General features: G+C 39.4%; 3 protein-coding genes across 4 annotated transcripts in view; all 3 read left to right on the top strand.

Moving 5' to 3' along the window:
• The first annotated feature begins 5581 nt into the window (after positions 1 to 5581).
• On the top strand, positions 5582 to 7940 carry LOC109637237 (guanylyl cyclase-activating protein 2-like). Its single transcript, XM_020099457.2, has 4 exons — positions 5582 to 5932; positions 6033 to 6182; positions 7068 to 7176; positions 7300 to 7940. Exons 1-4 carry the CDS (start codon positions 5735 to 5737, stop codon positions 7425 to 7427), a joined length of 585 nt encoding a protein of 194 aa, XP_019955016.1. The 5' UTR covers positions 5582 to 5734; the 3' UTR covers positions 7428 to 7940.
• A 955-nt stretch (positions 7941 to 8895) lies between these two features.
• LOC109637220 (guanylyl cyclase-activating protein 2-like) lies at positions 8896 to 12106 on the top strand. Its single transcript, XM_020099437.2, has 4 exons — positions 8896 to 9284; positions 9407 to 9556; positions 9893 to 10004; positions 10111 to 12106. Exons 1-4 carry the CDS (start codon positions 8898 to 8900, stop codon positions 10251 to 10253), a joined length of 792 nt encoding a protein of 263 aa, XP_019954996.2. The 5' UTR covers positions 8896 to 8897; the 3' UTR covers positions 10254 to 12106.
• Positions 12107 to 14131: 2025 nt separating this feature from the next.
• mapk8ip1b (mitogen-activated protein kinase 8 interacting protein 1b) overlaps positions 14132 to 14318 on the top strand; it is a 35176-nt gene continuing 34989 nt past the window's right edge. For both annotated transcript variants that reach the window (XM_069526802.1, XM_069526792.1), the window contains exon 1: positions 14132 to 14312. In XM_069526802.1, the coding sequence (XP_069382903.1) occupies positions 14236 to 14312 (77 nt within the window). In that variant the 5' untranslated portion in view covers positions 14132 to 14235. The remainder of the gene's footprint in view (positions 14313 to 14318) is intronic.

Here is a 14318-nt window from a genome sequence, read left to right as displayed (position 1 = left end):
ACTCGTGTGTGCCTCTTGCCTCTTTATTTTTTTTTACCCTGTTTCCAAGATGTAGAAGTTGAACTTGAGCCTCGTTGTCATGTTGTGTACATGGAGTAGTGACTGACCATTGAATTGTGGTAAAGCAAAACCAGGACAAGGACAGAAATCAAAAACACATGCCTGTTCAATTTCTCCTCCTCCTCCTCGACGAACATACAGGAGATAATAGTCGGCACATGTGGTCAAGGCAGCGTGTGGGTACGAACAGCGTGAGCACATAAATCTTTAGGTTTCCATCACAGGAAATCAATTCTTACATCGTTGGTTCGTCTGCTTGTTTCTCCAGTCTTACCTCATGTTTGTTCACCTCATGCTTGAGTTTGGACTTTCGGTTTCTACCTCTCACAGAACCCGTGTGCATGTTTATCCTCATTTGCACCTTCCTGCTTTCGCCCAGTGTCCAGAAAATCGTTTAACACATTTTAACAGTTTCTGGCCAACGGACAACAAGGTCGGTAGCTCTAAAATCTGACCATTGCACTGAACTGTGAGACTTAATGGACACGTTGGAGCGCTGCAAGGCTGCTGATCATCCCGGGTGAGGTCCTCCACGCTTTCAGTTGTTTCTCGTTAGGGCTTCAGAACACTATCCGTCTCTCTCTGTAATGTGCCAATTAAGGAAAAACAGCCATTTTGCACTGTAATTGCCTTTTTTACATCTCCATGTTTTTTCCATGAGCCATTTGGTCTTCACCTGCTGACTCTGTTATAGTTCCACTTTGAGATTCTGCATTAAGTGCATTTCTCCAATAGCTTTGTGTAGGTTTAACTGTGGTTTTCATCATATCATTATTGTCTCTATTTGTACATTATGTCAAATGTCATGTTCAACTAAAATCATTTCTTGTAAATGAATAACCAGTGGAAAAACCCTTTACGTTCAGATTACAGCGCTGACAAATGAACGAGATAGTGAGGTTGTTGAATGTGATTTAAATTTAAATAAAGTATATGGATGAGCTGCGCCTTTAATGGATGGTTATAGATTAACAGCTTTCGGATATGGAGGATTTCATGGTCTCTTAGGTTGGAGTGCGTCTGAACAGGGTGCTTGTGTTCTGTGAATGATGTCTCTCACACTGAGGAATAAGAGCTCTGGAAAATATGAAAAGCCTCTTAAAGATCTACCTCCCAAAACACCAGTGACCCCAACCATTAATGCTGCGAAGAAACCAAATGAATAAATGACCCTCACACTTCGAGGCGGAAATCTGTCTTCAACAAGAGACTGGAATTGAATGCACAAGAGAGAACAACAGGTGGCAACATATGAATTTAACAACTGTTCGACATGAAGGATCATTTATATATAAGGTGTTATATAGGAGGTGTTTCCAAAAACATGTTGTCTTTCATGCACAAGTGTTAATGAATCATGATGGGAGTGTTCTTATCGTCCGACAGACGATATTTGAACCCAGTTAACATTTGTCTGCATCACTGTCACATCGAATGAAGACGCACAATGAAATTCAACACAACTCAGTGTCGGCTTGTGTCTTCATCCAATAACAGAAAAATAAACAAATGAAATCCAGAGACTGAAACAGACATTTTTACCCTCAAAGCTAAGTAAACAAATGTACAATTTCTGATTATAACGCCAGATTTACAATTATAAAGACTGAAGCACGATATTGAACAAGAAAATTCCAGAAACAGTTTGCTTTTAATTTGCAGGGCACCCATTGGCAATTTAATGGGTTTTGGGAAATCTCAGTTATACAAGTGTAAATCATTGTTGTTGTAAGTTCGTCATTTCGTAAACTTTCTCTACATTGACGATTGCAGCGACAACAACCCAAAACTTTGACGAAATACGAATTTCAGGCTACAAGTTGGATGGAACAAGTTGACCCTGAGTTGAGCTGAGTTCTATTATACATCTTCATTCTCAATTCATTCACGTCTGTACATGAAAGACAAAGAAATTAAGCGATACCCCCTAAGGTTAAATATTTCTATGTTCAAATGCAAATGAATTTTTACGTCATGCATGGAGTAATATTTATTATTTTCCTGATTAGTGAAAGTTGTGTCTCCACAGATCCACAGAGACGACTTTGTCACTGGCCATCTTCTTTCAATTAACTCAAACAATACAGGTTCGACTTTATTGTGTGTGTGTGTGTTTGTGATGTTCATACAATGATTCATACGAAGCATCATTGTTTGTCTATATAGGTGATATAAGACACATTGAAAGCTTGTGTGTGTATAAAAAATCACAGCACGATATTCATCATCTGAAGCTTTAAGGGGAAAGAGCTTCCCTCTGTATTGACAGAAGGTAATGGATGGAGGAAGTAGCAGAGAGCTCTTGTAGGATTTGAGTAATAGATGAAAAAGGTTTGATTAATGGAGCGTCGGTGCTGCGGCCGCTGACGTGATCTCCTGTCACCACCCAGTGGAGCACGTGCGTTGAGATCGGTGCATTTCAGCAGCAGCTTCACTCACAACGTTCAGCTTAGTCCATGAACAGCTCACATGATTAAATAATTGGCCTTGGAGGCAGCGCCTGTATGTAAAACTGTACATGAGCTGTATCTTACAGAGGAAACAAATTCTTATTCCTCACTATACCTCATTCAACGCACCTTGTGGATTATGTTTGTTTCATTACAGAGCAAATGATGATGCTAACGAGACTACAGCCCGATTGATTTATACGTATAACGTTTCACACAAAGACATGAGGCAATATGGAAACTTTTATTTTACAGCTAAGATATGATAAAACTTAATTGATCCACACACTGGGGATCAGAATGAGGCAAACAAGAAAAATAAAAGAAATGGATTTGTATGTGTAATAAATCTATGTAGGTACATCTCAGAGTAATAGCACACTATGAAAGTGTGTACTTTATGAGTATATATTAAAATGTAAAAATTCCCTACATTCTGAATTTGGTGATTCCTGTAATGTGTGTATTTTTATGGGATGCACAGAATCATGTGATGTATTTCAATAGTTTTCCAGCCTGCGTTATGAAGTAAGTTATACTTGTGTGCAGCCCAACATTACCATCTAGTGGACATAAGATAATATTCACTGTTTCTTTTTTTCAATCATGAGTTGATCTGTTTTCATCAACACAAATTCAAATAAATTCATGAATATGACCTGGATGACCCAGTTTTGTGAAATACATGAATTCAAAATCAGAAAGGAGAAAATCTAATTTCATATCATTCTGAAATATGCTGAAATTACTGAAAGTTTTTGATAAACTAAATTAAATTAGAGTAATTCCTTCTCTGCATCTGTTGACCTTTAGCAAAGTGCACGTGACTGACTCTAATGTTCAGTGTTTGTTGACACTGTCAGTGAGGAAGTGGAGGTAAGACCCCTGAGAGGAGAATCCTCCCGTCAAGACGTTAATCCTGTTAGGCTTGTTTCTCTCTGTTGGGTTAAACATAGTTATTAACAAATCCTGAACCCAAACACAGACGTAATTTAATTTAAGTCTCACCACATATTTTACATAAATATCAAGATCACATAGTTGTTTCTTTTCTTTTCTTTGTTTTTTTTAAATATACAACTTGAAATAGATTAAACTCAGTTTGAACAGTGGGTTGTTCTTTTTAATCAATTTATCACCAGAACACAGATCATGTGATATTTAAGTGATAATGCACCTGCATCTTGATTGTTGATTACATCACAATTCCTCCTCCAATGAAATGTTGTTGTACCGCTGCCATTTCTCAGCACTTCAACATGTAGTTTTTTTCTACTGCTCAGTTCATATGTTGCTGTAACGTGTTGGAGAAGAAAATACATCACACAGTCTGGCAAGATCTGAGAAGAGTTCACACAGTGGAACCCTTTGTTTCACTTCTCTATGATCTCCTGTAAAAATCGGTTCACATTTTGAAAACTCTTTGTGTCGTTAAAGTAATTTATCAGGATTTCTGACGAGGTCGTGTTGCGTCCTTAAGTTTGAGGAAATTGACCTGGAACGACTTCAGATTCAGATTCAAACTTTATTATGAGTTTATTCATTTCTGCCGTGTATCACATTCATGTATGGTGAATAAATACAGAAAACATATAAACAAGCAGCAACGATCAAACATCAACATGCCAGTGACAACAAGTGATCAACGGACATTGTGATTTCAAGGTTGACTTATTATTCCCTCTGCTTTCTGGACTTTAAGATATCCAGCTAAGTTTCTGGATGATAAACATCTACTAAGTTTGGATGATGGATAATTAAGTAAAATTAAACATTAACCAACAAGAGACCTCATAAAGTTGTTGGACTCTCGGGGTTAACTTGGACACCTTGAGGGATCCACTCACTCTACTACTTCTGAGGGATTTGTGCCTATGTCAGCAGAGCTTTCACAATCTGATTAAAAGAGATTGATACACCAATTCTAAATTAGCGTGACCTAGAGCGTCTTAGTCCGTTAGCTTCTCGGTTCTGGAGAGACAAACAACAGTGAGACTGATTAGGGACAGCAGAGGACTTTCATGTGTCTGAATGAGAGAGCTCTAAAACTGGGCTTAAATTAAAACGTCAACTCCATCTACTCAGGCTGATGACTCGCTGCCCTACACGTATTTGAAGTTGCAGTCAATTAACAGGATGAAAACTTTTCTTCTGTATAAGAGTCATTGCGTCAGCATGCAGGCTTGATTGACAGGCCTGTTTTGAGCTAAATGCTAATGTTAGCATGCTGGTGTGGACCTGTCCCTGTTCAGCACGTTAGGAATTAATTAGTTCAAAACACAGTGCAGCTTGAGGCTAATGGGAATATTTAGAGTCCGAATAATCTAACTTTTTTTTATGAAGATCACAAAATTTACAAAACTAAGATTGCCCTGGATGATGATAAGAAAAAAATGACAGGAGATTATGTTGATGTATTTTCAAAAGATGAGTTTATTCATTCACACGTACATGAAAGATAAACAGCAAGACTCCGAGGGCTCTTTGGTTTTCTAGTGTTTGATGCAACTCCGCCCTTGTTACCTCCGCCGAGGTTATGATTTCTTCTGTGTTTGTCTGTTATTCAGCAGGATTGTGCAAAAAGGAACGGGCGAAGTCCAGATATGTTAAATTCCTCTTAGTAGTGTTGAGGGTTTTCTGATCGGTGTGAATGTATTGACAGGTTTTTTTTTCCTAATCTCATTAACAACCACGTCTCCAGAAACAACAAGCAGCAATTTCAGACAACTAACCCAAGTCATCAGACCAAGTCTATAAAATTCAAATTTAGTAACGAGCTGGTTAAGGAATGTGGAATATCTCACAGTTCAGGAGTCAGACATTTGTATTTCGAGTTGGTGGGAAGCAACAGCTATAAGAAAACTCAGGTTTGGATATAATTAATTCCTGATTTACTGCTTTTAAATTACCTTTGAATTTATTTTACATTCCACGCTACTGGACCTTTTGTTTGAATAACACCTTCCACTCCTCTGTGTTTGGCTGAAAACCACATTTAGCTGCAAACCTGATTAACTCAGCGAAGGAAACCCCACCAACGTAATACTATAGTAATCCCGAAGCCACACTAATCACCTGACTTTAAAGTAAACTGGAGCTTTGGGATTCCACGCGGTTATACAACGAAACCCTAAGACGGAGATGCCCACTCCGAGTCCGGCCACTCCGCTGAGTATAAACCCGCACGGCTGCCGGACTATGGACGGTTGAATAACACGTCAGCCATGGGGCAGACACAGCAAACAGAGAACAGTGAGGAGATCGACGTCAAAGCACTTCAGGACATGTATAAAAAGTTTGTCATGGAGTGCCCGAGCGGACTTCTTTTCCTGCACGAGTTCAAGCGCTTCTTTGGCGTGGACCCAACGGGAGAGGCGTCCGACTATGCAGAAAACATGTTTCGAGCCTTTGACAGAAACGGGGTGAGACAGTAAAAGCTTTTACATCCTGGTTCACTGTACAACACCTTTACTTTAAACTGTGACCCAGTTGTTCTCATCTCATTGATTTATTTTTATTCAGGACAACACCATCGATTTCCTTGAGTTTGTGGCAGCTCTCAATCTCGTTTTCCGAGGCGACCTGGAGCATAAACTGCGTTGGTCGTTCAAGGTGTATGACAAAGACAGCAATGGCTACGTGGACAGGGATGAGCTGCGGTCAATAATTGGTGTAAGTTACTCAACTAAAAGTATTTTTGGTGATGTTGCATTCAGCTAAGATACTGTGTTTGAGAAATTAGATTTTCCGCTCACTGTCACCCTCTGTGCCAAAACCACATCACAGTACTTTCTTTTTTGTTGCATTTTTTATATATTTGTTAAAATTTCATCCTTGAATAAATGTGTCATAATCTAGTTCTATGCCTATTGCCCTTTTCATTTATACTTCAGTTGTTCCAGTTTTTAAGCCAAAGAATATAAAGCCAGGAGAAAACGAATAGGAAGTCTATAGGAATAAAATATTCATGTAATATTTTTGGTATATAGTAAGTAGATTTCTTTGTGAGTCATACAATGATTTGTATGCGCACAGAGCTTTAAGGGCGACGTCTTCATACTGAAGTGGGCAAATTAACTTATTGAGTTGGTATTCACTGTAGCTGCACTCTCATCAGTGTAGCTAGATGCAGATCTGACAGCAAATGTGAAAATGTGCCTTCTGATAGAGCAGCTTTCTCAAGTTCATGTTTATTTGCAGTATTTTTCCACTGGATTTAGAATCCTCACTTTCATTGAGATAAAACATGATAGTTAAAAAACGTGAATAAAACAAATGTAAAATAGATAAGTATGTGCATTAAGAATGGGGAATAGTTTTTCATTTGAATTCAATCAGTATTAACAGTGAAATCTATCAAAAAGAGCAGTGCTTCAAATGGTCAAATAAATTCAGGATTTATAGGAGAGCAAGATTAACAGTTCACAATCCTCAGTTTTCCAATTACATTGCTGCTATAAATCAATCATCAGTCACTGAGTGTGTCCAGAATTATCCCAAACATTGTTTGAGTTTACAAGAAACACAACACAATGTCCCTTTCTGTTTTATATCTAGAGCATTTACAGGATTAAAAAAGGCTCAAGGACGGACATGAGCGGTCCACAGCCCTCCGTGGACGAGGCTGTGGATCGACTGTTGCAGGCAGTCGACAGTGACGGAGATGGTGAGCATTTATGTCACACGTCACAATTACACAGGAAACAACAAAAGACAAGTCAAATATCTTGTTGTATCAGCAGAGAACATCAACCCTGCTTTCAATTTCTTTTTCTTTGTCTTGGGACAGGTCATATTAACATGGAGGAGTTCATCAGAGGTGCACAGCAGGACCCCTGGGTGCTCAACATGTTGAAGTTGGACATGAACCCAGCTGGATGGGTGATGGAGCAGAGGAGACGGAGCGCACACTTCTGAAATATCAACATGGATTTGCCTTCCCAATGTGCACAGAAGAAGAATAAGCCTTATATTATATCTATGAAATGTATTAAACTCACTAAACTTACTCACAAGTAAAATCAGGAGTCATCTTCAAAACCATGTGTGAAAGATGGTTTTCCAGAGCCGGCCAACGTTTGAGGTTCGGGCCAATCAACAATTGCACCTTGAATCTCAGTACTATGAACAGGGAGAAATATAAATCAACTACCTCTACTATCTACTATGATATTTGTTGCTTCAGTTTCTTCCTGTAATTTATACACACTGTTCACTAACTTAAGTCACAGCTCCTCCTCTTATTTTAAGAAATGTCATTTTGTAAATTGTGAATTATTATAATGTCTGCTTTTCTATTTTTTTGCTTTGAGCCTTTTCACTGTGAATAATGAGCAAAGCCCATTTATTTAAGCTCATGTAATGTTAGTGATGCTAAAGGCTTGTTGTCAATTGAGGTTCAATAAATAACAACATGAAAAGTTTTGATCTGTTTCACATGCGTATGAACATCAGTTTTTTTTAGACCTGACATCCAGGCCCAGTTCTTGTTTTGTATCATGTTCAGGCATTGACTTATGGCTTCTTTTACTCAAGCATGACACCGAACATAAATTATAATCTATAAATATAAGTTTAAACATCAGATTTGTGTTATAACTAAAAGTTAACTTTCCTCTTTGGAAGTTTCTATGAGACCCAGAGTTGAGTCTGGGGGCCAAATAAAGTAGGGAGCAACTTCATGGAGGGTTATGACCCATTAGGAGGTTTCTTTGTTTCTTTATTTTTGGGCTGAGGTGTGGAGGGAGGCCGCAACGACAACCTGACACTCCACATAGGGTGTAGAGAAAGTCCCAAATTAATTTAAAAGTACCTTATAGGTTTAATATGCCCCTTTCTTTCAAGGGGAGCTCAGTTTTGGTGATTGCAATACAACTATTAAATTGTTAACGTCTGCTCCGTTAATCTCTCAGTCTCCCCGATGCATTTTATATTGGCCATAAATACATAATCCATCTCCAGAAACCTCCGTCCTTCACAATAAAAGACTCTGTCGGGGATTCTTGGAGGTAGAGAGGGAGGGCCCTGCTCTGACAGCATTTGCTAGATGATTTTACTCCAGGGGAGTAGTAGTGGCAGGGAGCAGTGTGCAAGAAGGAGCATAATCCTCTATGAGTTCAAGATGGAAGCATACCTAGATATTTTATGTGGTTGCAGCAGAGAAGTTAAAATCAAGGTTGTCAGAGCAGTTATCTGGCAACTTTACCATCTGTAGTGAAAAGGAGCAGTAATTCCAGTAAGTAGTATTAAGTGTATCAGTGACACTGGGTCATCAGAGGTTCAAGATAGGATCAGGATTATTGTTTTAAACTCGGCCCCAAACTGTCGAGGCCTCGGGCTAAAAATAAGCCTCTTGGTTGGGGTCAAGGATCACATGAATGAGTTATTATGCTCAACTCTGTTCTAGACCACAGAGCTGTTGAAGAGACCTTCGACAGCAGCCATGAAGCGGACGCTGAAGAATTCACTGCAAGGAGTTTTCAGGATATTAATCTACTGAAGAATCTGCTTTTATTTTTTACACAAATAAAGAAATTCGTAGTTTTCCCTGCAGTGGCAGAGTTTGGATACAGCATGGGTCAGAATCAGCAGATACAAATGCAGGAGAAAGAGCTGGAGTTAGACAGCATCCAGGACCTCTACAAGTCATTCATCATGGAGTGTCCGAGTGGATCATTGTACCTGCACGAGTTCAAGAGGATGTTTGGAGTACAGCATGGTACTCCTGAATCCCAGTACATGGACAACATCTTCCGAGCATTTGACATGAATCATGTGAGTCACAAAGCTGCTTTTGAAGTAAAATCCTCTTCAAAAAAAGGCTCAAGCAAACAAATCTCCTCTGGTTATCTAACCAAGTAAATGTCCCACGTTTGGTGTTTCCCCTGTTTTTTCAGGACAACACGATGGATTTCATCGAGTACGTGGCCGCACTTCATCTTGTCCTGCGTGGAAGACTTGAAGACAAGCTGCGATGGTCTTTCAAGGTGTTCGACAGCGATGACAACGGTCGTCTAGACAGAAGCGAAATACACAAGATTGTAAAGGTAAGAGGTCTTGACAAAAGTCAGTCACATCCACTAAACCCCCCCCTGTCTGTTGGATGGTTGTTGGTTTTTAGTTGTTTTTCAAAAGACCATCTTTACATTTTTATTTTATCTTATTAACTGTGTTTTAAAGTATCAGATCCAGCTGTAATACAATGTTCTACCGTTCATCAATGTTTGGTGTTGAGTGGTTAGCAGCTGATCCTCTTGGGACCAAAGGAGTTTGATGATCGGTCGCCATATAATATGTGTTGAGATATTTCAGACCAAAGTGGTAGAATTTGGGTATGAGATGATGGACAAAGACAAAGTCTTATTGCTGGATTTTTCTTTCAGATAATCTACAAGATAAAGAAAGGCTCTGTGTCTGACGAAATGGGAAAAGAAAAACTCACTGCGGAGGAGGCGTGTGATCTCATCTTTCGAGAGGTCGATGTGGACAATGACGGTGAGTTGATTGCACACTTAAAATCAGCAATATCGCTGAAAACAAAACAAAAAAAAAAAAGGTTTCCAATGCTATTTGACTCAAAGCTCCTCTGTTCGTGCTGCAGGTGAAATTACACTGGAGGAGTTTGTGGAAGGATCTCAGAGAAGTCCGTGGCTGCAGAGCTTCCTACATCTCGACGTCAATCCTTGTGGATGGGTCCAGAGGTACTTGTCCGACAGGAAACTCATGAGTGCCAAGGATTCCTGAAGGAGTTCAGTATATTCAGACCAGCCTGCACGATGGAAAGGAGCCTCAATGTGAACTTTCTGGGAAAATCAAAAATACTTTGATGGGCGGTGTGAGACAAGACTCCTCCTGTCTTCACTGTGCTACAGTGCAAACCAGCTTTACGGTGAATATAAGTGAATTATTTAGTGTGTTCACGTTCTGGACCTGGAGACGATGAACATGTTGACATTCAGGAAAACAATCCTCTTTTTTTCAGAAATGTGTTTTATGACACAGGGAATAAAAATATAATCTGTGGACTCACCGATTATAACTTCATGAACTATTTTATAAATCGTGATTAAATGTGTGTTCAGTTGTTTTTACATGATTTTAAACTTGCATATAGCAGCCAACAGCTTTCTGTATAAAGATACACTGGAGTAATGGCGTCCTGAGCAAAGTGACAACCCACCATGACAACATTGGTTTTGGAACCTCAGGTTTCTTGGTTATCTGAAACCAGAAGTCACCATATTTGGAGGAGCAGGGGGTGGAGCTGACTGAGAGCTCGAGGACAGTGCACGCCCCTGCACCTACAACCTGCACCCATTGGATGGTACTAGCTGTCACTCACATGGTATCCCTGCCCCACTGCACACAGTGCTTCATCTTCTTTTGAATATTTATAAACTTGAAACTAGTATAAACGGATCATTTCCTAATAGAAACTGATTAACTTTTGCAACAAGTGGAGTCGCCCCCACCTGGTCATTCGAGAAAATACAGGCTTCAGGCACTTGGGTTGTAGACCTGGAGTCTATGCTAATTTTTGTATGGAGTCTAATTTCTGGCAGAAGCTGAAATCACACTCCCTCTGAATGTGTGTGTTGATCTACAGACAGTCACGTCAAAAATCTCTTTCACACAGTTCATTCATTTATTAGTTGTGTTTCGTGTTGTGTTTCTGAGCCACTTTTATTTCCCTTTACGACAACTTGTTGTGTGAGGGGAAGGGAAGTTGTGAGTAATGTAAGAAACTTGGGTTTGCCGATAAAGATGCTCTGTTAATTCTCATGTCTATCGTAGTTTACCTCATAAGCAAAAATGTTACAATAAATAAAATTCCCTTTAAACAGAAATATGTGACACCTGGTCCCAGAATTATCTTTGATTTATCATTGTCACTCACTGTATTTAAAGGTCCAGTGTGTAAGATTTAGGTAAGGAACTATTGGCATTTAATGTAGAATAATCCTCATGATGTTTCCACTAGTTTGTTTCATCTAAGTTGTATGAATTGTAGTTTTCTTTACCCCAGAAAAGGCCCTTTATATTTAAATACTTTATATTTGCATGGAGGAGACCCTCTCTGCTGAGGCCGTCGTGTTTTTTACATTAGTCCAGACTGAACAAACTAAACACCTTTGGAGTTTTTATGACAATTAAAGGCTTCAGCAGTTTATTTTTCATGTTTGGAGATAGAGGGTGAGGTGAGGGGTGATCAGCTGCAACATGCAATGTCTACACAAGACATCACTAAATTCTACACACTGTTCCGTTAAGCACCGGTCAGACGACACAGATTAATAATTGCAGCACAAGTCACAAAAAGAGCTGCAAGTAGATTGAGAAAAGCAATGATGCTAATACCCTGATAGAAATAGATTTAACAGGCTCATGCCGGAGTGAATATCAATGTGCCTGATTCATTAATTCATTAATGAATCCAGATAATTGGGCTGAGCAGCGTGGAATATAGATGTGATATCTTTTTTTTGTGTTAAAAAAGTGAAACGTGAATTAAAAATTGCTCAACATTTTAAATCAACCACGCGTTTTATAATTAGTAGCACAGTGGAAGTGTATTATCCCAGTGGTACTAGAAGCCCCAGTCTGAAGCACTACATTTAAAGAAACATGTTCTTATGAAATCAGTAACATCACAGAATCCTGTTTTTCTATGAACAACAGTGTTGTTCTGTGAAAAGTAAACTAGCGCCCTCTGTTGGATTTTCTCTAACATTACTCCCTAATAGTCCCAGGTCTAATGACATGTCAACAGACTGTCTCCAGTGTGTGTGTGTGTGTGTGTGTGTGTGTGTGTGTGTGTTTTCTTTGGTTATCAGAGTAAAGACAAATCAAAGCGTTTATTTATTCCAAACACATTTTCTCTCTGGATTAAACCACTTAAAGTTTGTGGATCTGCAGGAAAATCAACTGTTACATTCAGACTAGTTATTTAAATGTGAGAAAGAGAGTGGGTCACATTCCTCACATTAATCCAGTTTGATACTGACTGAAATCCACCTCTCTTTTTCTTAGCCTCTGATTTTTCATCCACTTAAAGCTGTTCTGTGGGAGCTGTGCTGCTGCATTCAGAGTCTCATCGTAAACTCCAGCTACAGCAATGCGAGCAATGGGCTGTATGTTTAAATAATAATATCATTGCTTTAATGTTTTTTTAATAAACTAGCAAACAAACAAATATACACCTAAAAGCATACGCCTCTTAATATTCACTGTCAAAGCTATTTTGTGAGATGTGTAAATGATGGCCGACCAAACAGACCCACTCCAGATGTTTGCAGAATATTTAAAACTCCACAATTTGAACTAAAACAATCAATAAAAAGGAAAATCATCAGCTCTCATTGCAAATGGGATTTAAAGGTTTACATTGGGTTTTGTTTGCTCAACGCAAGTCTTATTTTTATAGTCAGGGATATTTTTAGTCTGTCACTATTTGGCCAAAACATTTTTTATATACGTTCTCATTTCCTACACGTTGTAGGAAAACATCAGGGGAGGCTCCACTCAGGCACTTACAAAGACAACCTGACCCTGTGCTCGGGTCCTTTGGTACCAGATCAGGAAGCAACTCCATGGGTAAGTACAATAAACTTCAGGAAATTAAGAAATGTATTCCTGTAACAATGTGTTAGTGGTTAACAAAGCTCAGGGGATCAGCAACAAACTCTTCTGATTATCTTAGTGTTATTTGACCTTTTGTCAGAATATCCCAGTTTGAGTGGCAACGAACATCAAGGTGCATCACCTCCACCTACTGTGATGAGTGGGAATCAGAGTTATCTAGCTCATAAATTCTTTTGTCCAATCCAGTCTCTTTCAGATAATGGTGCATACATACTACCTATTCCAAATACTATTTTGAAGTTTTTCCATTCTCACTCTCTAACATACTGAATCCTCTATTTGGCAGTAATCGTACAATCCAACTCTGACTTGAAACATCACCGTGTTTCTTTAAATAATCTCTCAAAACGTACTTTTACTCAACGTCTTTGACTTGATCGGTTTAGTTTCAACTCGTGTTCCTTCTATTTTTCCTCTGCCGTTAAATGCTCTTGAATTTTCTGCTGTTTTTCTTCTTCCTCTTTGTTCGGTTTATTGGCGTTAACCAATGTCAAGATGCATTACCACCATCCACTTGTGTTTCAATATCCTACTTCTACTTCTTCCCCGCTCAGTCCATCGGCGGGTGACTACCTGCTAATTCCTACGTCTTCTTCTGCTTGATTTGTTGGCGGGTGGCCACCTCCTCTTCCCTGCTCGGCCTGAACTGTTTTTAGAGATTCTTCTTCTTCTTCTTCTTCCACAGGTCTAATGGTCGGTCATTTTCCGTTGTCTCTGATCTTTTTTCATTATGCTTCGGGCTACTTTTTGCTTCAGACACTTTGCTTCAGCTTCATCTAATGTATTATTTTTGCTTGTTTTCTTAGATGATTTCTTTAGAAACGGTGGTTTTCTAAGTACTTTTTTATTTATTATAATGAATAAATGACACACAGCTTTTAAAAACAGAACAGTCCCTTAATCACCAGCTCAGTTGGTTTGCCCGCGCCTGCACAGTTCAGCTGAGTTGTGACTTTCCCCACAGCCCTCAAAGGCAGCGCAGCATCGCAGCAGCAGCAGCAGCAGCAGCGGACCTTCAGGTGTCTGAACCGGGGAAGCTGCAAACTGCACATCGGAGCCAATGGAGGATTGATACCGAGGCGGCATGGCGGACAGAGACAAACGGAAAGCCAGCCCTCCGTCCGGCCGCGGCGTCCAGGTGAACTCCCCGGCCAGCTTCAGGTAAGA

Source organism: Paralichthys olivaceus, chromosome 1 (genome assembly GCF_024713975.1).
Source record: "Paralichthys olivaceus isolate ysfri-2021 chromosome 1, ASM2471397v2, whole genome shotgun sequence".
NCBI classification, from domain to species: Eukaryota; Metazoa; Chordata; class Actinopteri; order Pleuronectiformes; family Paralichthyidae; genus Paralichthys; species Paralichthys olivaceus.
The sequence above is the reverse complement of the archived record's forward strand: the minus strand, read 5'-3'. Positions and strand labels throughout refer to the sequence as shown.